Here is a 27,214-nt window from a genome sequence, read left to right as displayed (position 1 = left end):
GTTCCTTGTCCGATCCGATTTTCACAACCTTGAAGTGAAGCCATCCCAAATAAACCCTTTGTGTAGTTCGTTTATTTATTTCCTTTCATTAGTGAAAAGTTTCATTAAAGTTAGACTGATCTTTTGGCTCACTGTTTATGTCAATTAAGTAGGGGCAGCAGAGACTCTCATCATACACATGATGTACAGTATTTCAAGCATGAAATGTGTAAAATAATATTATGGAACAAATAGAGAAATTCAGCAATTGCCCTCAGTAACAATACAGAAATCAATAAATTTCATTAAAATCATAGCCTGCTACTATGACTAAGAACACAGCAGAAACCCACTACTGAATCAAAGTTTCTCCATAAAATGATCCAGCGAAGGAGACTTAGAGCAACTATTATGAATAGCAGTATAATTAGCAGGTAATTGCATCGCTGCTTGCTGTTTTGTTAGGATAATAATGGACAAAGAAATAAAAATAGATCTGTGGGCTTTGCTTGTTACCTAAATTCCAAAGGCAAAGTGGTTCATTGTAATTCCTCCCATTTCAGCCTGCAGCTTTTTCATGTAATATTTTGATCCTCGAGAAAAGTCGATCCTTTTCCGCCTTTCCTCTGGAATTGCCTCTATAGAACACTCGGAGAATCCTCGTCGAACAAACCTGTAACAATTGTTAATTTAGCCAACCTGTTCATAAATAGATTCCAAATGACGTTCTAAACCTAATTCAAGGCACATATAAATAGGGCTGTCAATCAAAAACTGACCCAGCACCATCCTTATCAATCTTAACCCAACCTATTTTTAGAAACGGGTCACTTAATCGGACCTGAAATCAAACCGCTTTGCGTCCGGTCAGCCCGACACGACCTATACTCGGAATTCATTAAAATTTGATTTTTAATGCAACAAACAATGAAATCACTTAAAAATCATAGAAAGTAAGCATTTTACAGCAGGTTTAAATCCTGAATCAATTAAGAAATCATTTACAAATCACTTGCAATATTACATATCAATTCCTCATTTACAAACCAATTGCTAATTAGTTATTAGCTCATTTACAAATCACTTATAAATTATTTACAAACCAACTGCTCATTTATACATTTACAAATCACTTTATGAACTACAAAAGAGTAAACAACAAATCCGAATATGGAAACTATGAAGTATGAATTACACTTTGATGAAAACATAAACAACAATCCTATTGGTCCACAAAATCAAATGAAAAATATTTTGCCAAGTCAGAGTTCTACAGTTTGTTTTGATCAGATTTTTAAGTTCAAGTTGTTTTATTATTTCCTATAATGTAAATGACTCTTCGAAATCATATATGTTTTAGATCAAGCTAGCAGTTATTATCAATGTGTTTGCTATGGAACAGACAAATTGGTAGGAGAGAGCACAACAAAAAAGCAGCATGCAGCTAGAGATTACAACAATGTTTTTCTCTGGAAAAATTGCAACATTTCCATGTGAGAACGTTAAATTGGTTACCAATGAAGATATTCTTAGGTGCTATCTGAACTCTACTTACAATGGTGAGACTATCTCACACATCCACTAATAGAAACCAATATACCATGCTCATAAAACATACTAAGATACACGTGAGAGAGTAAAATAATCCTACATAGAGAGATTTTTCTTTAAGAAAAAAAACTGAGTTGCTAATATGCTAGTAGTGGTCTTTATTGAGGTTTTGGGATGATAAGAGGTTATCAAGGATAAATAAATATAAATTAAGCTAGTTATATTGCATGGATCCGAATATCAGCAGTAAAATGGTTAATAATAAAGTTGAATAGGACGGAAATGAGAACATTTTTATATAAATATATGGTACAATCTAAGATGGACAATTTAAGGAATAATTACAATAAAGTGATGGCTTGAACACGCACAAGAAAAAATAGAAAGTACAAATATTTAACAAAGAGATAAACTATGTTTAATAATTAGAAAGGAAAGGAGTAGACCTAAGCTGATATGAACACATGTTTAACAGAATTAGCAAAAAATAGATCTATAATTGGAGGACACGTCTGGTTAGGTTCCATTGGTATACTTGATTAAATTTGACATATTTTAACCAAACCTTTTGCAGGATCCCGCCGTGCATTCATGCTCTGGAGAGGCTTGTCTTATAGATTAGGTGCTTTATCTTTTTTTAGTTTCATCGCTTGTCCTAGTGAGTTTTACGGACCCATTAGGCCGGAAGCTTCTAAAGCTCAAGCATTTGCTTTTCTAGTGAGAGACCAACGTCTTGGGGCTAACGTGGGATCCGCCCAAGGACCCACTGGTTTAGGTAAATATCTAATGCGTTCTCCGACCGGAGAGGTTCTTTTTGGGGGAGAAACTATGCGTTTTTGGGATCTTCGTGCTCCATAGTTAGAACCTCAACTCATGAAATATTCAAATGGTACAAATAAAAGAATATTCATGAAGCCAAATCCAATAGTTGAGTTACGAAACGATAATGCTGAAGAAGTTGAAATTTCCCCATTACTATAATATTGGATTAATTATATCATAAATTACTGCAGTATTTATTTCAATTATTTCATTTAAATTACAAGTTCTAGATTTATATTAATTAGTCATTTTTTTTAAATTGAAATTAGTCATAATTATCCTTTTGGAAAATATAAAGTTTGAATTTTAAATTATTTAGAATTAGATAAAATTAAATTTGATTTCATTTTTATAATCCTACTTTTGCAAATAGAAACTATTGTTATTTTAGATTAGTTATGAATTAATTGAATTAAAATTTCTCTCATATTATCTTTCATCTCTCTATTGGTGGATTCTAGATTCTCACTCTTCTATTCTCCGTTAGTATTTGAGCCTCCATTGATCTCATTTTTCATCAAAACATGTTTCTTCGAGCCTTCAATCATTCATTAATCCACGTTCGCATCTGATGCATAGTATTTGTACCGTAACCCTTTCAAGTTCATAAATCTACACTGCTCATATTTGTGTTTTGGTTCAACATCATATTCTCAAAGGACATTTGTGTCGCTCCCAATACCAACCAAATGCTCATTGGTGTGCTTCTCATCACAAACACTCCCTATACGGTGTTCCACCACTAGCATGTTTTCGGTTCAGTATGTTGAACGCTTGCTACTCGGTTCACAACATGCCCCGATTCCATGCTAGTATATGCACGTGTGCATCCCAATCTCGTGTTGAAATATACTCTCCTCACATTTGTGTATTCTCCTACAATCTATGCTCCCTAAATTTGAGTCAAATATATAAGCAAATCTAATTTTGATTATGTTCTAGATCTAATCATAGGCACAACAATCTTAAGAAGAAATACATCAAGTTAGTAATATATATTTCTTTAACCTTACTCACAAAGGTTATGAATTTCTCATATTATCATGGCAACAATGAAGGCCAAAGAAATTGACATGATAGATATAAGTGGAAGATAAATAACAAACTAATATATTCACCTATAAAGTTACAAAATTCTCAATATTCATAATGAATTAATCTTTTTTATTTTGTTAACATGTTTCATTAAAGTCAAAACTATGTGAGAAGATTGTTTAATTTTGAATATGACTGTGCAAATTTGATGAGACTTAGCAACAAAAGCTATTCTGATACGTACAATACCCGATCACAAATTTAAGTCACATGCAAAGGAAACTTCCCATTGTCTGTTCGAAATAACATTTCCAGGTGCATGTGCCTGTTATCTAGCTGACCTGCACAAATAAAACCCAAGTCACAAGCCCTTGGAGACCGAAGCCCTGCTACTATTCTGTAAGCAAACAATGGGCACAAGCATCTCATTTTTAATGTTAATTATGACTTAGACGTGTTCAGTCATAATACTGCACATGATAACTTTGCACCACTGGCTTTTTAACCAATTGTAATGACCAATTGTGCAAACCAATAATTCCTTTAGCACGAAGTTAATTTTCTATGGTGACAAGATAAAAAAACATCGCTATGAGTACATGGCTTCCACAAGCTATCCTCATGATAATTTTTTTAACATCTCTAGCTTCAAATTCTGATGTAAGCAACTTGAAGCAAAACACAAAGAGAGAACGACAAAGAGAATCAAGACTCACTTTTAGAAATTTAAGACACCACTTGGAGAACAAAATAGACTAGATAAAATGAGTGAAATTCAGATTAGACAAGAGCCAATCATCCAACAAACTCAACAAAAGAAGTTAGCAAAAAATACAAAACAAAATTAAAAAAAAACGCTATCCTCAGAACATCCTACAAGAGGACTCCTCACATGCACCGATTGTAGGAATATATATTAAAATAATGTTTAGATATGCAAACCAAAGGGTCCACCACTGCAAAGGAGATCCAATGTCCTACCAAACTCCTCCAGCAAATGCCACCAAAACAGCCAACAACATCACCAAAACGTACAGCCAACAAACTTTACCAACGGAACTAGAAGAAAGATACAGGTAGAGTGGAACTTGCGTAGAGAAGAAAGAGGTTAGAAGCCCAGACGAAGGGTGGGAAGGAACTCGCAAGTATTCCCTAGAGGAGAAAGAAGATGGAACAAAGCTCGCAAGCTTTTCCAAGAAGAACCCGCAGGTTATAGCAACTTTGCTCTCAATATTCACCACCCATTTCATCTCAAAGCATCTCATATATATAGGCAATAGAGGGGAAACTTAATAGCCCAAAAACCCTTCAAATCCCCATATAAAAATAATAGAAATGAAAGGCCAAAAGTCACCTTGCTGAATCCCAAGAGGCACAGCAAAGCAAAGAAGGAAAAAGGCCATGGAACCAGGTAAATTCACGGAACCCAGCAGCTTTTGTATAGAAATCCCAAACGGCATAGTAGTTCACAAGGAAAGCCACGGCTCCAGCACAGGAAACCAGGAGCCAAATATCGGGTCCAGCAACTACACATTTCACGGGAGAAAAGGGGGAAGTCACGGCAGTAAAGGAGATAGAAAACCGAGGGGACACAGCAGGCAACAGCAAGCCGTGGGAGAGGAATCCAGAAAAAAACTGCAGCAGCCCCAATTCAAATAGAATATGAAAGAACAAGTTCCACTCACCAACTCTAGCTCCCTATCATAAAATTTCATAACTAAACATCAGCTCATAATGAGCTACACCTCCACTTGATAATAATGAGCTGTCACCACTAGAATTTCAACAACTAAAGCTCAAACCGAAAACAACCAAGGCCCACATGAAACCAGCAAACAGCCCAAAGGACAAGGTGGACCCTAAAGCCAGCAAACCCAAGGTAAGCATAACCCAAACCTTTTCCTACCATGATCATTGGATTTACAACCATCATTGGATAGTTTAAAAATAAAACAAAAACTAAAAAATATAACTAATACTGTTCAAAACAAAAATAATGCAAAAATCTAAATGCATCAAATTCTGAATAACTAAGGTATCAATAGACCACACTTTCAAGATTCATATTAGCACTGCGATCTGACCCTAAGTTTTAATAGATTCACTGTGTAGTAGCCTTTGCTGGCACAAGTCACCATCATTCAGATGGCGCTACTTCATTTCAGCAGTAACGAATACACTTTCAAGATTCATATTATCACTGCGATCTGATCCTAAGTTGCATCAAATTCACTACGTAGTAACCTTTGTTGCCACCATTCACCATCATCTAGATGACACTGCTTCTTACTAGCAATAACTGACTACCTCTTCAAATGGGTTGAACCTACTCCACACAGGGAATTCACCACCAAGCAAGTGTTTAATTTTTTACCCATAATGTTATTTGTAGATTCAATTTTCCACACCATATTATCTTACAAAGATATATTGATTTGTTGATCGATACAAAATTAATTGGCGATACCTCTCAATATATAATATGAGAGAAATGGTCTAATGAAAGATTTCAAAAAAGCATTGGTCAAGCTACTCAAAAATATCCTCCCCACGAATAAAAAAGAATGGCATACCAAATTATAGAAGTGTTAGGGACATCAAACTACCTATAATATACCAACTAAATCTATTCCTTAATGCCTAAATGCTCTTAGTTGAAGCAATCTTGACACTTGAAGTCAAGTTGCCATCTTTTTTAGTAACTTCCCAATTTGACATGACTCAAAGGAAAAAAGCTCCTACAAATGGAAGAGCTCGATGCATTTGTTGACGTAAGACTCTAAACTCAACAAAAATTGAGAATTTATTGAACAATGATGTTTAAGCCCTTTGATCGCATCCTCGAAAATTCTAAGAAAGAAAATTTATTTTGATGATGAAGGAAAATTATTCCCCACAAAACTAGAGGCAGTTCAAGCCTAATTGCGAATATCCTTCCGTTCTCAAGAAAGCAAACAAAGTAGAATCCTATGAACTTGTTAATCTGAGTGGTCAATAACAACCAATAAAACCAATCATTGGTCGGCAATTGAAGAAATATAACACACAGATATGCAATCAAGGAGTGATGTACATAAAATCTTCCTCCAAGACAAAAGGTATCTTTTATTTATTTATTTAGATTGATATTATTCTTTATGTCAAGATCAACAAATAAATATCTATATGATTGATACTAAATTTCATATGGTTGCACGAACAAACAGAAGTTATAATAGAATATGAAATACAACAATTTCTAGTTATCATGGAAGTCTCCCTGGAAGATAGGAGGGTGTCTTTTTTTTTTAATTTTCAAAGCCTGCTAAAATTCTAGCTGTAAGACAAGGGTCTTTTTCTCTATATTTATTTGGGTTGATCTCATACTTCGTGCCAGATGACCCAAATAAATATTTAAAATTGTTGCTGCTAAATTTCATTAAGTTTTGTGAGTAAAAAAGGAAAATCAATCTTCAAACAAAACTTAAAGCAAGAGGGTTAACATCTCGGCACACCAAGATCCTTGAAGTTAAGCAAGAGGACTTCCAAATCTACGAGCTTCAACCAATCAAGCAGGAAAATAAAAAAATTCTCCTATAACTTGAGTTTATGATTCAAATGGGTCCAAAGGATGGACTCAATGTAACCAAATATGACCGGATTGTAGATAGCTTTCCTAACTCAGCAAACCAAAAGCACAACCGCAATAAGAAAAAACCCACTTCGTTACTCTAATGACAAGGGTTGTCAAGATTCAAGCTTCTCTGACTTAAAGGAGTTCAGGTGGCTAAGATCAAAGAAAGTTCTTCCAACTAATTAACAAACTAAAATAAAGTCAAATACAATCCTCACCCAAAAAAGCATTTATGTAGTCAAGTAAGAATATTCCCAAAATAAAGATTCAAAATTTTGAAGGCTAAAAAAAGAAATATTTCAAGTCAGCAAACTTCAAGCAATATATAGCTCAGCTCTAAGACTCAAGCAGATCCAAAAAAGTCAAACTCAATAAGCCAAATATATGACTGAACCACTGACAGCTCTTCTTACTCAATAAGTCATAAAAATAGTCGTAATAAGGAATTCCCTGCTTAGTTTGATGATAAGAGCTATTAATTTCCAAGCATATCCGACTTAAAGAATTCAAGTAACCTAGACCAGAGAGATTTTCTTGATTGGTCAATAAGTTAAGGCAAAATTAAAAAATGATCCTCGCTCAAGAAAGAAACGAGCTCAGTTGGATATCAATGCAAAGGAAAAAATCAAGGTATTTTTTCTTTAACAAGTTTGATAAATACAAAGAGAAGACCAAATAAAATTCCCCTTCATCAATAAGTATGTCAAATAAAAAAACACAAGATAAAAGCCATGCCCATTTCCTTGATAAGTTGATAGAGACAAATTAGATCACACCATTCATAAAATCTATTAAAACATAAAACTAGGACAAAAGTAACTTCAAATCTCAAAACCACGCCAAAAAAAAAAATCATCATCAACTCCATTATTCATAAAGCATCAAACAAATGACGATCTTCGTTGGCTTAACAAGCTATTAGAGCCAACCAAAAGAAATTTAAATTCAACACCCAGACACAAAGTTAAATCTACCTCAATTTGATAAGAACTACCTCAATCATCTCCCATGTAGCAAAGTGATCAATACTGACTTATCCAAAATATCAAATTTATCAAGGAAAGATGCTCATATTGCCTGAACAATTGCAAAGGAATTTAGAAAAATTTACCCACGAGCATGGTTAACAAAATTTTGACATACTCAAGCAATCAATATTTGAAAGAAAAAGTCAATAAATATAATAATTTATATTTTTATCCAAAAAATTAAACCAAATCCCCACATCCAAATCCCAAAAACACTACGTCATTCATCTACAATGTTGCATAAGATTATGTTCTCATCCTTCACCCATCAATCATCCATCTCTACTCATCCTTACCCACACAAAAAAACTCTCATTAATCTCCCATTCTCCCTCTCTATTTGCTCCACATGCCTTGAACTCTCTCTCCTTCACAAAAAGAAATAGTGGGTTACCCTCCCGAATAATTTTTCTTTTATAATGCTCTCAGCTCAACTCCCTTCTCCCTCTTACAATCTCAACAAAAAAGCCTTGACCTCTTCTCACTCTCCCAATATAGTTGGAGACTGTCATTTCCTCTACAACCAACCATAAACCACCATTTCCTCTACATCCGACCATCAAACCACCAACCTTTTCTCCGACCAGATTCCGACAACGAACCTCGACGACTCTTCTTGCATACAACAACTACGCTACTCCTTTAATTGTTGGCAAGCTACCATCGCCAATTTTGCTCTTAGATCTCACTTAAATATTGCTATCGCAGTCCCAACAAACTCTGACCTTATATAACTTTGACGCTCTCAACAACCTTCAAATCGTCATACCTCATCACTCACCCATCTACAAGACATCACAGTTGCTGCTTCACCTCTCTCCAAGCTTGTCAAGAAGCCTCCATAATACTACTACTCTAAACTTTGTCGGACAACTTGTTTTTATCACCTTACACGGGCTTCACCACCCTATTTTCTCTCCATCCTCACCATCCTTTTTTCTCAACTTCGTTTCCACCTTATATCTCTTATCTTACTCTTTCTCTCTCCATTACTATTCTTATCCTCTCTCTAAAAAAGTTGAGTTCCAAAAAAATAGTATAAAAAATAAAGAAGAAAAACAAAAATAAAGAAAAGAAAATAAAAGAAAAAGAGAAGAAAGAAAAAACATGTAGATCTCACAATCTCATAGTCTCACCTCGCCGATCAAGATAAGCACTCATGTGTGTTGTTTCAATGAGGTGGGAAAATCCAAACATAAATTCTAATGTGTATAATTCCAATGGGGCAAAAAAAATCTTATGTTCATATTTTTTTTGTGCATGTGATGAAGGCCCATATATCCAAAACATAAGTATCCATGCACATTATTCCAACGCAACGGGAGAAATAAAAATAAGTACTTATGCACATTGTTCCAAAATGGCTAGAAAATCATGCTATGTTATTCTCTCGTGCAGTTGATGAAGGACCATGCATGCTTTATTAAGCATAGGGGGTATGAAAATCACGATCATAATGTCTTAAGTAGTAACAATGCATCCTTTTTTAAGTATAGTGGGAAGGCCTAGCATTTTTTATAGATGCCCCCTACATGAAAATAAGACTCATAGGGTACACGATAGCTCATTTAAAAGCATGAACAAGTCCTTTCAATGAACACTTGGAATGTGCTACATCTTGCATGAAAGAATTGAAAATAATTCAAATAGAATAGAATTCAAACAAGAATTATATGAGATTTGAAAGCTCACCAATGAGCACGATTAGAACTCCTCACCGACTATTTAGAGTTGTTCGAAGCATGAACTGCATCCACATTAAATATAACCAAGCAACCATCACTGCCTTCAATGCACAATGAGAATCTAACTTGAAATATTTGTAACCAAATCCAGAACAAACATGCAAGCAGACAACATGGAAAGTTTGCATGCATCTTAATGATAAAACATTCACACAAACAACCAAATCCAAATAATTTCAAGTTTCCTATGCACATCATCAAGCAGTAGTAAACTCAAATTACACCTCAAAAGTTGTGCAAGCACTTAAATACGCATGCATGTTCTCTAAATTATGCTCAATTCTTTTAAATTAAAACCATTTGCATGTGCCTGATAAACCTACTAAAAGAATTTAAATCATCTGCATGTGCTCCAATAAACATACTAAATCATAAGAGCTTAACCGCTTGCTCCTTTATGAAACCTCGACCCCTATAATTAAAATAAATTATGTTTGGGGCAATATTCTTTTAGGGCAATCTAGCACACATACTTTAGCCAGCCCTTGCGAGCCTATAGAATCCATTGACCCACTACGCTTGGTCCTCTACCACATTGAAGCCCACAACTACTTCGACACTACTATGTTTTGCATCATATGCACTAGCCACTATGCATATCACATTAAAAGACGCTAAACATCATAAGCTGAACGTCTCTAACATCCGCCCCAAATTATCAATTAAATGTGATATAGCTTTATAGATAATATCTTGATGAATATATGCTCTGCGGTGTGTTTCACAGACAGTTGCAATTTCAGCAAGCAATAAACCTGCACAACACATCCATTAATAGCTGTTGCCTCGGTATAGAAGTCATTAAAGATGTTCAGAAAGTTAAACAGCAGCACAGATTTGCTAAACTTACCAATCAACACTACGAGTTGTGAGCAAGAACAGTCTTTCTAGTTCAAGAGATGAAGCCATCTTCTCAATATAATCTGCAGTTTACAGAAATCTTGATTGGTATGCATATTCATTAATACGTTAAATCATTAAACTCCTGAAATAAAAATAGGCTTCTCTAACAAGCTAAGCTGGACTAAATCATTACCTTCAAATCAAAATGGTAAAGTGTTGACTAAATAGCTCTATTACATAAACTAGGATATAAAATCTTTTTTTCTTAATCTATGTGCATGAAACGTCTTTCTGGAAAACAAACATGTAGGTAGAAATTTGACTTTTAAAATTTGTTCAATATGGCTATTTCATTGGTTCCCAAATTGAACGCCCATGCATGATTGTAGAATTGCTGCAACCAAATTGCAGGCTGCACTAAGTATTACTGTAGTAAAAACTTGTGCCTCATAATTCCTATAATTGCAGTTTACAACAGTTAGTATGGTCACACTATCTTACCGAGCACTAAAAAAGTTAAATTTAAGAATTTCCAGTGAACCCGCTTCGCTAGTGGCACATCGGGACAGTTCATAATTTAGTTTTCTTCATTTGATTAGCAGGCATTTCCAGCAGCGAAGTGAAATAATAATCTTCAACGTCCTGGGTAATTAATAACATTTCTTATCCTTCAGAATAATCCTCAACTTCCTCGCACAGCTGACTGACCACCCCTGGGCTGAACACACAGGATTCTGAGCATGTAAATGACCATTGTTGCAGCGATTTAATTATTTAGAATGTATATCCATGGTGACATGATTAGGGCTGAGAATTTGGCTCAAAGAACACTTGAAAATCGGATATTCATTTGGCTCAAAAAAATTTTTTTTAGTGAACTAACAAGCTAGCCCTAGCTTCAATTAAAATCAAATTGAGACTCGCATAAAATCAATCTAGAACAAGATCTAACCCACATGTATATGCAAGGATGAGTAAATTTATAAATATGTCTTTATATGTAAGATTCTAAAGCATATATGCACCAATTACGTAGTTATAATAACTATTTTACATGTTCTTTAAAAAAAGATCATAAATAAACTAAAAGTGGTTCCAAATGAGCACAAGTAATAATAATTTTAATAGTCTTACTTTGTCACATTAATAATTTAAAATAAAATATATTAATGATAAATAATATTTATTGAATTGTAGTAATCATACTTTTAATATAATTTATCATAATATAAATTGTTTTTATTATTTCTATCATAATTATAATTTCTATATTATATTGTGAACTTCTTATAATTATTTAACATTATATACCAAGTATATTACATGATGGTTAAATATTTTTATTATTTTTATAATTACTTATCTAACATGTAGATAATCATATAGAAATCATAAATAGGAATTAAATAATTTTAATCTTTAAGTATATTTTTTAAATAAAATGATTTGTAGTGATAGGATGCTTGCGAAATAAATATTTGAATAATTTGGTTTATAGCCTAAGTGTTTTCACAATTAACATAAATCATAAATACAAAGACTGTCTTGTTCAACAATGACAATAAATAGAAAGTATAAATGTAACTAAATCATTTTAAGTTTTAAATATATTTTTTAAATAAAATGATTTGTAGTGATAGGGTGCATGCGATATAAATATTAAATATTTTGGTTTGTCGCCTAAGTGTTTTCACAATTAAAATAAATCATAAATACAGAGACTCTTGATCAACAATGACAATATCAAAAATAACACATTACTTGCTATGATTTTCACACTACTCCCTATGATTCTCGTCACACTTCAAGGACGCACTGATGCAATCTCATACTAAAAGCAAGACATGCCACCAACATGTAAACTCTTTTATCTCTAACAATGGCATTCTCTGATCCCTTTATATATTGATTCTTCTGCTTTTGTTTTTCGAGTTGCTAGATTTCATGATTTGTATTTTGATTTATGTTTCTCAATACTTCGTCGACTTTATCTTGCACACGAAAGGTGACATTACTCCATTTGCGGTTTCTATGCTTTTATATGGTGCCCGTGCCCCTTGCCTTCTGCAATTTTGATTTGTACGACATGACAATCATTGGAAAATTTTCAAGTGCAAGTTTTTATTTCTAAGTTTAATACTTTAATTATTGAATATTTGTGTAAATTGGGTTAAGTAATCTGTTAATTATATTATTTATATTCTGATTGTTCTAATCTTTTAATTTTTGGGGCACTTAAACTTACTTGTAGATGATCAAAGATAGAAGAAGAAATGATCATATGTGAAAGTATACAATGCTTGTTGATGCAAATAATATGACAAAACGTCAGTGTATATATTGTGAAAAAATTACAAATTGTGGTGTTTCTCGAGCCAGAGGAGCACTTTATTGGGCCTACATGGAATAGTAAGAATGTTGAGGAATGTTGAGGCATAAAAGGAGGTCAGACGGAAGTGAAATAAAAATTACTTAGTTATCTAGTAAAAAGTAAATGCAACAAAGAATATTCTATTCCGTAGATGAATGATAACGTTAATGTTAATCATGAGATTGAAAGGATGATCGAAGCAATGGGGTAGATTTAACAAAAGGGAAAATGCCGAAAATAGACTTCTAGTTATTTTTATGTATCCAATTTAGTCACAAAGTCACTTTTCTTCAATTTAGTCCCTTAAATATACAAAAATGATCAAGTTAATTCCTCAAGGACTAAATTGGGATTGTGATCAATTGTGTATAATTGATGGACAAATTGAGAACAATTTGCATCCCAATTTTTGTTAATTTGTACATATGGGACCATTTGAGATAAATTGAAGAAATGTGATACTCTATGATTAAATTAGCCGCATACAGATTTTTGACCCACCCATATGCGTCATGAAGCAATATAAATCAAATCCAATTTAAATTAGCTTCATTAATGATTGTTGAATGCAACATTACACAATTAATTGAACGTCGTGAAGTTGCATAGAAGTCATATCGTCTGTTCACAAAATGAACTTCACCGACTTGTTCAAACTGTCGAATTTATCAAGAAAGGATATCTTGAGGGCTATTTGATCAAACATGACAAAAATAACAAACAACAGATGTGATGTCACACAAATTTGCTTGAATGTCAATTGCTCGCAAAACATACTAAGCCGACGAGTCCAGAATGTCGAAATTACCAAAAAAAAAAGGACACCTGTGTTGCTTGCATTGATTCACGAGAGCATAACACAATATTTGCCAGTGCACATTGCAACGACACATTTTAAGATGAGAAAAGAGAAATTGCACAAAAATACAAATACATCATAAATATATGTATATAAGTGTGTGTATATTAAAAAATTAAAATCGCATAATCACACATGACATTCATCTAGAAATCACTCGTGACCCCCATCAATCGCCACTAAATGCCCTATATTCCTTGCTCATGTACCATACAATTTCACAAAAAAAAAAGAAAAAAATTAGGACTACCCTCAACCCGAGGCCCTCCCCCGTCTCCTTTGTCTCCTAAAATCACACGAACCCCTCATCCTCTTAGTCTCGTGCACAACAAACCCCTCATTTCTCTCCCTCTACTAAGTGGCTAAGCTAAGATTTTTTGTGGAAGCATAAATTACCAATTTTAAAAATACCCTCAACATTTTTTACATAGCCTTTGGACCAACATTATCAATTTTTTAATTAAAGTTATTAAAATAAAAAGATATATTACCTGCTAAAGAAAATTTTAACTCTTCATATTCTTCTTACATATCATCTACAATTACGTCGCTTTCATTTGCTCAAGCTTTCCTTTAAAGAATCTCTTCATAACTAAGTTAAATAAAAAACTTGTTAAAAAATATTCTACAATAAACTATAAATAAAGAAACAAAACCTATCATCTATCAAATACTGATTTTTATAATAAGCCAGAATAAACAAACAAAATGTTATAATTACTTTCAAACGATTTTTATAATAAGTCATAAAAAAACAAATAAAATGTTAGAATTTATTTTTAAAATAAATCTGATCACATAATCATCAAAGAGAGAAGAAAGTCAAATTCAGATTTTATAATAAGTTATAAATAAACAAACAAAAGCTTTCATCAATCAAATTTTGATTTTAAGCTATAATAAATAAACAAAATGTTAGAACTATCATTTAAATAAGCATCAAAGAGAGAAAAAGATCAAATAGTAATTTTTATAATAAGCTATAATAAATTAACAAATTGTTAGAATTATTCTCAAAGGTTGATTTTTTTTAATAAATAAATGAGTAGCAAATAGAGAAGAAAATGAGGAGAGAAAAATACATAGGTGAGATAAAAACTCACAGAGTTAGCAATTGGTAGATTGTAGATCTCTACGGTTGCCCCGCTCCACATCTATCATTCATGATCAGAAACAAACGGCCAAAGGAACATTTGCAAAGAGAGAACTTTTATGAAGTGTAGTTGAGAGAGGGATAGAGGGAGGCATCAATTTTAAATCTAAGGAACATTTGCAAACACCAAGCACATGCAATTGAGCCAAATCAGTTATAGGTCCTTCAATTGTACTAAGAGTTTAATATTAAAAATTAAATAAAATGATTAGCTCTGGGGGTGACTAGTTCTCTCAAAAAATGGAAAATTTTAAAAATAAAATATGTAATATAATAATATTTCATTATAATGCATCCTCCTTCACATCTCAACTCTTTTGTCAACCCCTACATCTCCCTCTAAACCGTCTCTCACTTTCTCCTTCATATTTCCCTACCAAATTCTTTACAAGATAGTCTAGGATTAAGATTTGATGCCTCTGACCACCTATTTTTGTAAATCTTGCATGCAAAAAAACACTTGCACTTCTAATAAACACTTTTATAGGTGCAATGGGATGACATTCTTAAGCCATGGTCACCCAAAATGTCTTTGCACATTGGAATGACCTACCCTTATAATATATTGTATCAAAATTTTTCAAGTGAAAAAATAGGTTCACTAAATGGAAGATAAAATGAACAAAGTTCAAAATTCCATAAGATGTGGCTCGCCAACAAACATGAATGCCTAGTCTCTTTGCTGCTCCCAATGAATTTCAATGCATACAAAAATGATGTGTGGCACCTATAGTTAAAGCTGCATATTCCAACCCCCCCCCCCATAAGACCTGCAAAAATACTGGTGCAAATAAAATTTAAGAGAGATAATATTGTTATAAGCAATTTCCAAAATATCATATCACACTTCATACACGTGCAAGCTAGCCTGCAAACAAACATGAATAATGCCGAGAAGCATGTATGTTATGTTAAAAGGCGTGCCAAATGGTCTAAATGTATAAATATTGTATGCATTCCAATTTGAAACCACCTCATCAATGAAAGGATGAGAATTGGAACCACAACAGTTTCAAAGCGCAGTGTGCACTATTATGAAAATCTAATTTGAACCAAGTTGCATCGAAAATTCTGCATCTCTTTAAAAAAAAATGTAAACCCATACTACGATTTAAATTTCTTATCGCACCGCGAAATCAAAAGGTTTAGGAATGCTCCTGATATTTTCTGATATAAATGAATAATAAAAAAGAGAGAATTAAATAAAGAAAGAAAAACGAAAAAATTTCCCAAAAAATAGAATGAGTATTCTTGAATATTTACATTTATTTTGGGACATTCGACTCCTCTTTTTAGCAGAAAATATAAATAGCCCTCTAAAAGTAGCTTGAAATTATAGCAAACGATGAGAAATTAATGAACTGATATGGTACCTAGCAACTTGTCTCCCTGACCCTGTCCACGGCATTCTGCAGACACAGCAAATGACGCAACCTCCCCACACTTCTCTTCAAGAAAAGGGAAAAGAGCAGCACAAGCAATAACAGAACCATCCCGTTCAACAACAACGAATGAATCTAGTTCATTACGTAGCTAGAAACAAAATAAAAGTTTAAATGTTACTGTCAGTGTTGTCTCCAAAGAAATATGGCTTACGCATTATGTATGTGAAAGCTTGCTTAATCATAGTACATTAAAAAAAGAAAGAGGGTTAAGCAGTAAACCTGTTCTTCAGATCTCAGAATCAGTGTACCAGATTCTTCTAAAGGATTGATAACTTTCTTTATACCCGGAAGATCCATGTCCCTTGCCATTCTAGTTCCCTCATAAACATTACTGTAGTACACGGTGCACGCAAAAAGAATTTTTTTAGGTGCAAAAGATAGTTTCAATCCTTTAAAAAAAAAAAGATACAATATGCCAAAAGAATGATATGGTTAAATTTTCACACAAACTTTCTTAGAAGTTCGAGCCAAGTTTGAAGCCTCTTTAGTCATAAGGTGAATTCCACTCCTATTACTAATGCCAGCAAAGAATGGCTGGGGATTTTCACTGAAGATTATCCAAGCTATATAAAAAAAGAAGAAAGAAATGCTAACATGACATTTATGAAATAAAACTCATTCATGGGAATGATTCCATACCCAGCTATCATTGTTCCTCTCCCATCTCTTGTGAACAAATCAAGAAGCAATGCCCCACCACAAGTTCCATCTACTATGTGAACTCTTTGAACTCCACGCTGATTCAAGAGTCAAAGAAAAAAGAAGTTTTATTTATTTAAAATGCTATGGTCATTTACTCATACACAATAGATGAACAAGATCTGCAAGTGAGTTAATTGACCAGCTTCTTCTCGAAAGGCATGTCTTAGTATTAAGCTTTTCAATCTAGCATAACCTTAACTATAAGAGAGAAGCTACGCATGCATCCACATGGATAAAAAGTTGCATTGTTGTTCCAACTTACATATGGAAGGACGCCTGGTAATGTTTAACAAAGTCAATTTGGTATGAGAGTCCCCACAACCAAAAAGCCGTTCCTGTGTTGAGGGTGGTTTAAAAAAATTGCAAGCAATTTTGGAGCCAAATTCCCACTTTCTATGCTGAAATAGCTTCCATTGTCATCCAGCAAAAAAGGAAGAATCTGAGTAGATTACTTCCATATGAATGGAATCCGACTAAAAAGAAAAGGAGGCTTTCAAAAGAAAAATATAAGAGGATCCAAGCCTTACACAGACATCTGAATCCATATTTAACAAAAAAATATTTATAAATAGTATTGTTGAAGAAAATAAAAGGAGGAAAGAAAAGAAAACTCCACAAGCTTCAATAGAACTTTATCAACTAAACAAAAAAAGAGAACAAAAAAATCAATACATTTTGCAAAGAGTCAAAAACCTAATCATATCATAGATAAGCTTACCTTGCAGACAAATGCAGCACTAGCTAGCTCAGCAAAGTAGGGTGTGCTCATCCGTTCTTCACCACCAATAGCAAATCCTTGTCCAATTGACCATGATGCACTAAATTTATCAACTCCAACAACATTTTGAGCATTTGCATAATTCCCTAGACTAAAGGCTTCCGTGGCCATAGCTTGTTTGCCGCTCTCAACTGATTCAAAATTGAAAGGGTGAATATAATTTTCTGAACCAACAACCTTCACGTGGTTCGCAGCTTCATTCTGTTTAGATTTATTCTTAATCATGAAATCTTCTTCTTGAAGAGAGATGAAACGAATAGGGCAGCCCTTTTCATTGACAATCTGACCATCTGTGATGCAAATCAATTTGTCGGCTTCAAGGGCCAAGGCACAAGCAGTGGCAACTTCATGGGTGCTGAAACATTCCACTAATAAATCACCATTCAAGTTTTTAAAAAAGTTGCATTAACCAAAAAAAAAACTATTCATCTATCATTGATCATGAGTGAGAGTCAAACACTTGATACTTCTATGCAATATATTTTTTGAACTATTTGATGTGAAATTATACTCAAATCTCATGTCTTAATAATACAAACTAGAAAGTTTCATTATTTTTTTAATTTAATTAGGCAGAAATGGAAGTTTGGTTCCTTTTCATGTCCATGCAAAAAGCTTAATATAAGAAACTTAACAAAGCTTAATTAAGGCATCAAACTAGCATAAACATAGTTAAAAGTTAAAACACACCACAAGTCCATACAGATTATAAAAAATAATACATCACTAAGCATTGATATAAAGGAAGTTTAAATTGGCATAGGCTAAAACATAATTCAAGAACAAAACACATACATTTTCATCACGAATCTAAACTAGGGTCAAACTCAATATGATGGGGGCATCGACAGGAGATTTCGGCGCGTTTATCAGAGACGACACCGGAGATCGACGGCCATAATGGAGGGCCTTTACTACTGATGAATTGTTGTATCTGCATTTCATATATTACTTGCTTATTTTCAGTTTTTCCCATTTTACCCTTGTGTGTATTAGTTTTCTCTTGTAGCCTGAGGGGCATTTTAGACTTTTGTACTTGCTTTCATTTGGAGCCTATTTATATGGCTCTTGTATCTTGTATGAAGGAGGATGAATTGTGGAATGAAATTTTCTTATGCTTTGTTCTCTTGGTGAGTTCAATATCTTTGAGATCTCTTAGTGAGTTCTTTGTGATCTCTTTGTGAGTTCATTTGGAGAAATCATCCAAGGCTTGCAACCCGTAGTCTCTTGCCTCTCCGCGATAGAAGATCCCAATCAAAGAAGAGGAAGCAAAGAAGCTCGAGCCCCTTGTTGCCGCCGCCCCTAGGGTCACCCGCCGTCCACCCTCTCACCACCGGCCGGCCACATAGCCACCCGTCGACCACCTTCCACCCACCTCCTCTCCGCTAATTTCGAATTGAAATTTGAATTTCAAATTTCAAACTCTTTCCAAATTTGGAAACTCTATATATGGAAAGTTTTTTATTGAATCCAAATTCAAAATTAAATTAATTTAGATATAATTTAAAACTCTCCTAGTCATCATTCAATGTTTGGAAACCCCTCTCCCTCTCTCTCTAGCCATGCCGCCGGCCCCCCTCTCTTGATCCCTCATTAATTATGCACTTAACTCCTTCATTCTATTTGAAATCCAAATTAAGTGCAAATAATTTTCCCTCCAATTATACTAAAACTGAAAATAATTTCAGTTTTAAACTCCCTCTCCCCCTCTCTCCCTACCGCCGGCTCCCCCTTGGCCTCACCCTAATGAAATTTCCATTAATGCTTTAATTGGATTTAATTGGAAATTCAAATCTCAAATATTCTCCCTCCCAAATCCCTTAAACTGAAATTAATTTCAGTTTTCTACAGCAAATCACATCTTTTCCCCTCTCTCTACCGCCGGCCTCCCCTCCTCCTCCTCTCCAAGCCGCCCCTTCCTCCCCTTGGGCTAGTGGTGACTGCTCAGCTTCAAATCCATGGTGTATGGCGGATCCCGCCGTTGATCACGGGCTCTTATACGACATCTATGAAAATATTCACGTATTAAGATCTCCTTTCTTCGACGTGGGGTTTGGCTTCGACAATGTTGTCGAAGAGTACTTAATCGGATTTTACTGATACTAGTGGACTCCATCGACGACCAATTCTCCGACTACACGTGGATCATTGAAGGTCATCCCACCGTGCCACCTCCACCTCCGAGTTCCTTCTCCATGGCGACGTTCATTGGCTCCTCCCTCCTCGTGGCAACCTCACTTCTAGCTTGGACGATCTTCCGCCGCTCAACCTAGTTTCATAGGAAAGAAAGAAGAGGCCTCAAGGTGAACAACTCCTTATTAATCGTTGGATTCAAATCACTAGCTTTTAACTTTACGTTTCCCTTTGTATTGGCTTAAATTGTTTGGTTAATTTTCCTTGTAATTCTTTTGCCTAAGCAAGTTGAACACGTCGAATTCTTGTATCCGATTTTAATTTGAAGCATGATTATATAAACGGTTAAGCTATTATTCAATTTCCTTTTTATCTTGTGTAACTCAACTCATGCATCACATCACAATATATTTATAAACCTAACTTTGTAACATTTTTTTTTAACTACTCAACTCGTGTATTTTCACATGCCACAATCAAACAATTATGCATTTCACAAAAGCAAAAAAATATAAGTTGAGGTTTTATTGACAATTTTAATATTTTGGCAACAGTTTAAAAAATGACGGTGCGATATTTTAGTTATATGAATAGTTAAGTTTAGCATATTATATATATAATTGCGCATACTATAATTATATTAATTAATTCAAATATATATTTTAAACTTTTATTTATTAAATGTTAGCATTTTTGGAAAATGTTGTGTTGAAAGTAAAAATTTGACATAAATAAAATTTAATTTCAGGATATTAATAATAAATCTTAATATATTTATCACTAAATTAAATGAAAACCACTATTACCAATAATTCAATAAATTATTAAATTTTATTAAATAAATAAATGTAATTACAAACTTATTATAATTCATAATACTACCATTTCTTTATTTTTTTAATAACCTTCATATTCTTCCTATCCACATCTATCCAAAATCTTGAACCCTTGGCCTCAACGAAAAGAAGATGTGAGAAAATCACAACGGGAGCTTACTAAAGAAAGGAATTGATAAAACCAACAACTTGTGAAAAGGAAAAGGAGTTCATTAAAGAAGTAGAAACACATGATAAGTGAAAGCCCTCAAATCCCGTAAATTTGACTATTTTCAGGATTTCACAACACAACTGTAAGATTTACTTGACCAAAAAATTTGTTTAGCATGATTTAACATTGATCTTGACTCAGTCTCAATTAAATCTAGCAATCAAACCAATAAAAATGCTATTATTTCTTGGATAAATTCTAAATAATTTTATGCTTCCAATAATAACCTTATATTGTCTTTGTCATCCCTCGCATGCCCTTTCTCCTAAATTACTGTCGAAGAAGAAAACTTTGTCAACTAGATGAGATTATTAAAGAAGTCAAAATAACTTTAAGGCAATCCCATTATTATTTCTCTATTTCAATGAATAAGTTTATTGCTACTTACTTATATTATATGGTTGCAAGAAAGTTTGCCCGTAACTTAGCTATTATTTTGTTTAATCGGTGTCAAGCAATTAAATACTAATTTCATATTTATGGAATTGTTTATTCATTTAGACCATTAAAATTATTTATTAATATGAGAAGCCAAGTACTCATTTGGTTTTCTACTAGTTTATTATCTGATGTAGACAAAGGGGGGGTCAACACTAGTCCAAAATAAATCAAATTTTGGCTTCCCTTGAGTCTAGTAGTTCATCATATTTGAGCTAAACTTTTAGTTCATTTATGAGCTGGACTTTAGTTCATTTATTGAACTAAGGGTTAGCTCATTATGAGCTAACATTTTAGTTCATTTATTATCTTTTAATTAAATATTTTTAGGCTTTTTATGTTATAGTCTTTTGGGTTTCCAATGGGACTTTTGGGATCCCAAGTTGTGGTTTAGTATTCCTATGTATGACCCCTTGGTTTCCACCAAGGTTTTAAGTTTTTTATTTTGCCTCTTGGGATCTCACGGCTGGACTCCTTCTCCCGTCCGTGGCTCTTTGGTCCGTGCGGTTCCTTCGTTTCCCGTGGCCGTGGCTCTTTGGTCCGTGCGGTTCCTTCGTCTCCCGTGGTTGTCTCCTTGGTTCCTGGTTTGGGTGTTAAACCGTGAGCATGGGGGGGAGATTCCTATGCTTTTTAATGCTTAGTTTTATGTGTTAGAATTAATGTAATATGTCTTTTGGTCTTCCCCTTTCATACCTATATATATGGGGGGTATTGTAATGTTTTAAGTAGTGAATGTGATATGTGATTTTTGGAAAAAAAATCTGTTAACCTGCGGGTTGCTTGAAATCTGCGGGCTCTTTCACCTTCTTTCTCATCCCCTCCGGAAATCCTGCGGCTCTTTCCAACCTTTCTTCTCGGTTTATCCTTCGCTCTCGAAGTGCCACTCCACCTGTATCTTTCTTCTCCAAGTGCAGCAACTTTAGGGTGTCGTCATTTTGTTTGCAAGAGTCGTTTGTATTGTTGTAAGTTTTCTTTTGTTTAGTTTAATTTGAAATGTAAGAGTTTGTTCGTCTCTTTCCTCGTCTTTAGTCATTTTCGTCCGTAGAAGTCCGTCGTGTCTTTTGTGATCAGGAGATATAGGCTCCCTATATCTTTTGATTACATTATTACCTCTTATAAGTATTCGTTCAATTAATTTAGGCAAGTTAATTATAAGTCAAATTCGATTATAGAAAATTTTAAAATGCCAAGCATGAACATATATATGAAAGCAATGCATGAGTCCAAGCCAAACTAAATCCAATCCATGATGTGCTTGACTCGACCACATGTAAAGCATAGGTGTATGACTTCTTATATTAAAGTAATATATGCTACATAAAGCAATTCAACAACCACAAATTTTCAAAATGCAAGTTACTAACCCTTAAAAAATATTGACTACCAACCCAACAATAACAACAACAACATTAAGTCTTTGTCCCACTACGTGGAGTCGGCTATATGAATCCTTTTTCACCATTGCACGCTGTTAAAAGTCAAAACAACAATAAGCTTTTATCCCACTACATGGTGTCAACTTCATGAATCATTTTTCTCCATTGTATCATAGTAAGAGTCAAATTCTTATTTAAATTTAATAAAATAAGATCATTTTTAATAATTTCTAACCAAATCTTTTTGGATCTACCATTCTACCTCTAACTTTCTCAACATATGCTGGATCTAATACATCTACTATCCTAACATAGTCATCAAAAGCCGATGTTTTATGTGGCCAAATCATCTAAAGGAACTCTCTCTAATATTATCTATCACTGGAGCTACTCCAACCTTTTCACGTATATACTCATTTAGCATTTAGTCTCTAAGTGTAAAGTCACTCATCCATCTCAACCACCTCATCTTCAATTAACTTAATTTTATATTTCCGTTTTAATGGCCAACATTTTGCGCCACAAAGTATTGTAGGTCTCACCACCATCTTATAAAATTTTCACCTAAGTTTGTGGGATATTTTTCTATCGTACAACAAGCTCGATGCATTCCACCACTTCAACCATCCAACTTGAATTCTCCTAAAAATAACCTCATCTATTTCAACTTACTTTGAACAATAGACCCGAGATATCTAAAATATGTACTCTTTTTTAATGACTAGGCCACCCAATGTCACAATCCTACCACTAGATTTATTACTACTAAAATTACACTTCATGTATTTGAATTTAGATCTACTCAAACGAAAACCTTTAGACTATAAGGTTGAGGCCCATAATTCAATTTTTCATCAACTCTCTCTAGCTTTATCAAAAAGAAGAATATCATCAGCAAAAAGCATACAACAAGGATTGAAGCAAAAAGATATGAGCTTAAAGTTGATCCAAGATGTAATCCAACTAAAATAGGAAAATACTTGGTCATACCATCTTATGTTTGAACACATGAAACAACTCTTATATACATATCCTTAGTTACTTGAATATAAGCATTATTAACACATTTCTTTTCTAGAACTCTCTATATCACTTTTCTTGGAACTTTATTATATGCCTTCTCTAAATCAATAAATATCATATATAGATCCTCATTACTCTCTATATTTCTCTATCAAACCTCTCAACAAGTGTTTATCTTCCATAGTAGACCTATCCGACATGAATCCATACTAATTTAAGAAACATTAGTATCACGTCATAACCTATGCTTAATTAGTCCCCCATAATTTAATTGAATGACACATTAACTTAATTCATCTATATTTCACACACTCTTATAAATCACCTTTATTCTTAAAAATATGAATCAATACACTCCTCCACTCATCAAACATATTTTTAGTCATCATAATAATATTAAAAAGTTAAGTAATCCAAAAATTCCTTAATCAAACTATGAAAAAATAAATTACCATGACAATATTTATGGCGTTCTAATGAAAATTAATGCGAGAAAATTTGGAATCATGAAAGCCAAAGATACAGCTGAAATCTCACACAAAATAAACCCTAGATCATGGCAAAACTCATAAAGTTCAAAGTAAGAAAAAATAAAATCACCATGACAAGATTTATGATATTCTAATGAAAATTAATGCGAGGAAATTTGGAATCATGAAAGTCGTAGATGCAGTTGAAATCTTATACAAAATTTCATGCAATTTCTATTTCATGTTTTTTTTTTTCATTTGTACCCCTATGAGGGAGTTAGTGTTTATTGTAGCCCAAGGGCAATGTCGTCTTTATGACTTTTATTTTCGGTTGGTCTATATATAGGCTTTATCATTGTATTTAAAGTTAGTTTTGATAAATGAAAAAAAAAGGTTGCTCTTTGTTCTCTTTGTGAGTTCATGAATCCTCTAAGATCTCTTTGTGAGTTCTAGAAGAGGAGATCGTCGTAGATCTCTTTGTGAGTTCTACCGGTGGTGTGGTGCAAGGTTAGTAAATCCGGCAATTTCAATTTCCTCGAAGCCCTTCCTCTTTCTTCCCCATCCCGCCGACCCCTTCTTCCTCCCCTACTGTCTTGCCGCCATCCCTACTGGACCGGCTAGACCGCCGGCCCCCTGTCAGCTACCACCGGCCGGCCCCCCCTACCCCGTCCCGAGCTCAGCTCCTTGACTTGGCCGCCGGCTTCCTTCTCCCCCCTCTTTGAATTTCAAAATTTGAAATTCCAGGTGGTTTCATGAGGCCATAAATGCTTTCCAAATTAGCTCCTTGATTTAAGGCTCCAATATTAATTGGATCTAATTTTGAATGATCAATTCAAATTACTTCTAATTGATAACTCCCCATTTTGGAAACGTTTCCTCTCATAAATCTGAGAACAAATTCAGAGTTATTAAAATATTAGACTAGTACATGGGCCCCACTTACTTATAATTCCTAATTCCTTTTTTTCTCTCTGTGGCCGGCCATTCATAGAACCAAATTTCTCTCATATGTTATTAATTGCTACCCAATTAACCCATTAATTTCTCCTAAAACCGCTGGCCCCTCATGAGATTAATTTGAATTCTCCATTAATTTCCCTCCCACTCTGTCTAAGGGAAATTCAAATTGAGATTGCTCATTAGTCTCTCAAACCTCCACCTAACTCAGTCGCCCACTCCCCTCCTCCTCACCACCCGACCCCTTGCTCCACCCGCCCCTTGGCTCCACCTCCCTCCCCTGGGTGGCCTTTCTCCCACCCCCTTCTACCACATCAACGCCACGATCTCCCATGATGCATGGCGGAACCTGAGCTTGAAGGCGGACTCATATTCGACATCTACGGGAACATCCACGTTCTTCGTTCTCCCTTCTTCGACGTGGGATTTGACCACGACAACGATACAGTTGGAGATTACTTGGATCGAATCCTCCCCACCCCTGTGCACATCATCGACGGACAATTTGCAGACTACGAGTAGATCATCGACGGTCGTCATTCCTTGCCACCTCCGCATCCTACGCCTCCCTCTCCATCTCTACGGATAGCCGGCACCGTCTACCTCGAAGTGGTCTCGTTTCTTGTGTGGTTCTTCTTCCTCCGACAACCCTAGACGTAGAAGAGTGATTTTGAGCCTTAAGGTGAGACGATCGCTTTGTTAACCGCCAGATTCTAGTTGGCTATTCATTTTCATTACTTTTTATTGAGGTTGTTATTTTATAGATCTTGCAAACGTAGTTGTAACGACTTGCTTAGGCGTTGTTAACTTCTAAGATCTTTATTGAATTGTCAAATTTGAGAAGTATTAAATTGTATTATCATTGCTCTAACAAAATCTTATTAATCTCCAAGAAACAATTCCTGGTTTCACGTCATCATATTTTGTGTTTGTGGTTTATTTTAGGCTTAGAAAATCATGTTTGAATACAATTAAGTGTCCATCTAATTTATTCTTCTCTACTAAATTGGACCCTTTCATCTAATTAAATATCATTATTTGAGTTTTAATCATCCAACATCAACAACAACAACAATAAGCCTTTATCCCACTATATGGACTTGGATAGTCTTTGTTTATATAGTTGTTCTTCCAATTTTTTTTATTAAATGTTATTAGTGCTTTCCTGTTGAACTATTATTATGATTCTATTAATGTAAAAAAATATTGTTCTCCTTTGAGATTTATCTTAAAAGTTGAGATACATCTCATCATCGCATCCGGTTTTATCAGGGTCTATAGCCTCTAAACCTGGGTGACATAAAGTCGGCTTGAATTTCAATATGTGGGTGTGATCTGCAAAGTGTATTACTGCACTCAAGTTGGTTAAGGCAGCCATATTGCCTGCCCTTACAAAATACCCTGTAGGTAATATTACTGTGCTAGAAGTTACAACTCAAAAATTAAACATGAAAATTTAATCTCAACATTTATAAACAATATGCAATTTTAATTGAGTGAAACATTTCTAGAATGACAGCTCATTGACCATAGAATAACATCAAAAATTTCCTTCTATCTTGGATAATTTAACAGATAACAGATGCATACTTGCAATTTAAACCTTCTCCCGTGCTGGAATATCCCAAATTGCTTACTATAACTATAGAATCCTTCTCAAGCCTTTCTCGTATGCGAGGAACATCAATTTTCTTTACTTCACCAGTCAATCCATAATCAATACCATCAACAACTCCTCTTCTCTGCCAAAAGAAACAACATTTCATTTCGAATTATCCAACAAAATAAGCAAGAAAAAACTGAAAATATGACCAACTTAAACACATGGTTTTTATATAGATAAAAG

The 27,214-nt window shown here is 34.2% G+C and overlaps 1 protein-coding gene across 4 annotated transcripts in view; it reads right to left on the bottom strand.

Moving 5' to 3' along the window:
- Window positions 1-194: 194 nt before the first annotated feature.
- Window positions 195-27,214, bottom strand: part of LOC110098320 (probable amino-acid acetyltransferase NAGS2, chloroplastic) — a 40,776-nt gene continuing 13,756 nt past the window's right edge. For 2 of the 4 annotated variants that reach the window (XM_020825123.2, XM_020825124.2), the window contains exons 6-12: window positions 26,959-27,110; window positions 17,865-18,279; window positions 17,084-17,181; window positions 16,664-16,775; window positions 16,373-16,532; window positions 10,624-10,696; window positions 195-652 (exon numbers count right to left, since the gene is read on the bottom strand). In XM_020825123.2, coding sequence (XP_020680782.1) covers window positions 496-652; window positions 10,624-10,696; window positions 16,373-16,532; window positions 16,664-16,775; window positions 17,084-17,181; window positions 17,865-18,279; window positions 26,959-27,110 — 1,167 coding nt within the window. In that variant the 3' untranslated portion in view covers window positions 195-495. Of the gene's footprint in view, window positions 653-3,636; window positions 3,729-9,720; window positions 10,529-10,623; window positions 10,697-16,372; window positions 16,533-16,663; window positions 16,776-17,083; window positions 17,182-17,864; window positions 18,280-26,958; window positions 27,111-27,214 lie in introns of all 4 variants that reach the window. The other 2 variants (XR_003701513.1, XR_003701514.1) reach the window with 2 other exon arrangements.

Source organism: Dendrobium catenatum, unplaced genomic scaffold (assembly GCF_001605985.2).
Source record: "Dendrobium catenatum unplaced genomic scaffold, ASM160598v2 fragScaff_scaffold_849, whole genome shotgun sequence".
Classification (NCBI taxonomy): domain Eukaryota; kingdom Viridiplantae; phylum Streptophyta; class Magnoliopsida; order Asparagales; family Orchidaceae; genus Dendrobium; species Dendrobium catenatum.
Note: the sequence above shows the minus strand (reverse complement) of the source record. Positions and strands in the feature narration are given on the sequence as shown.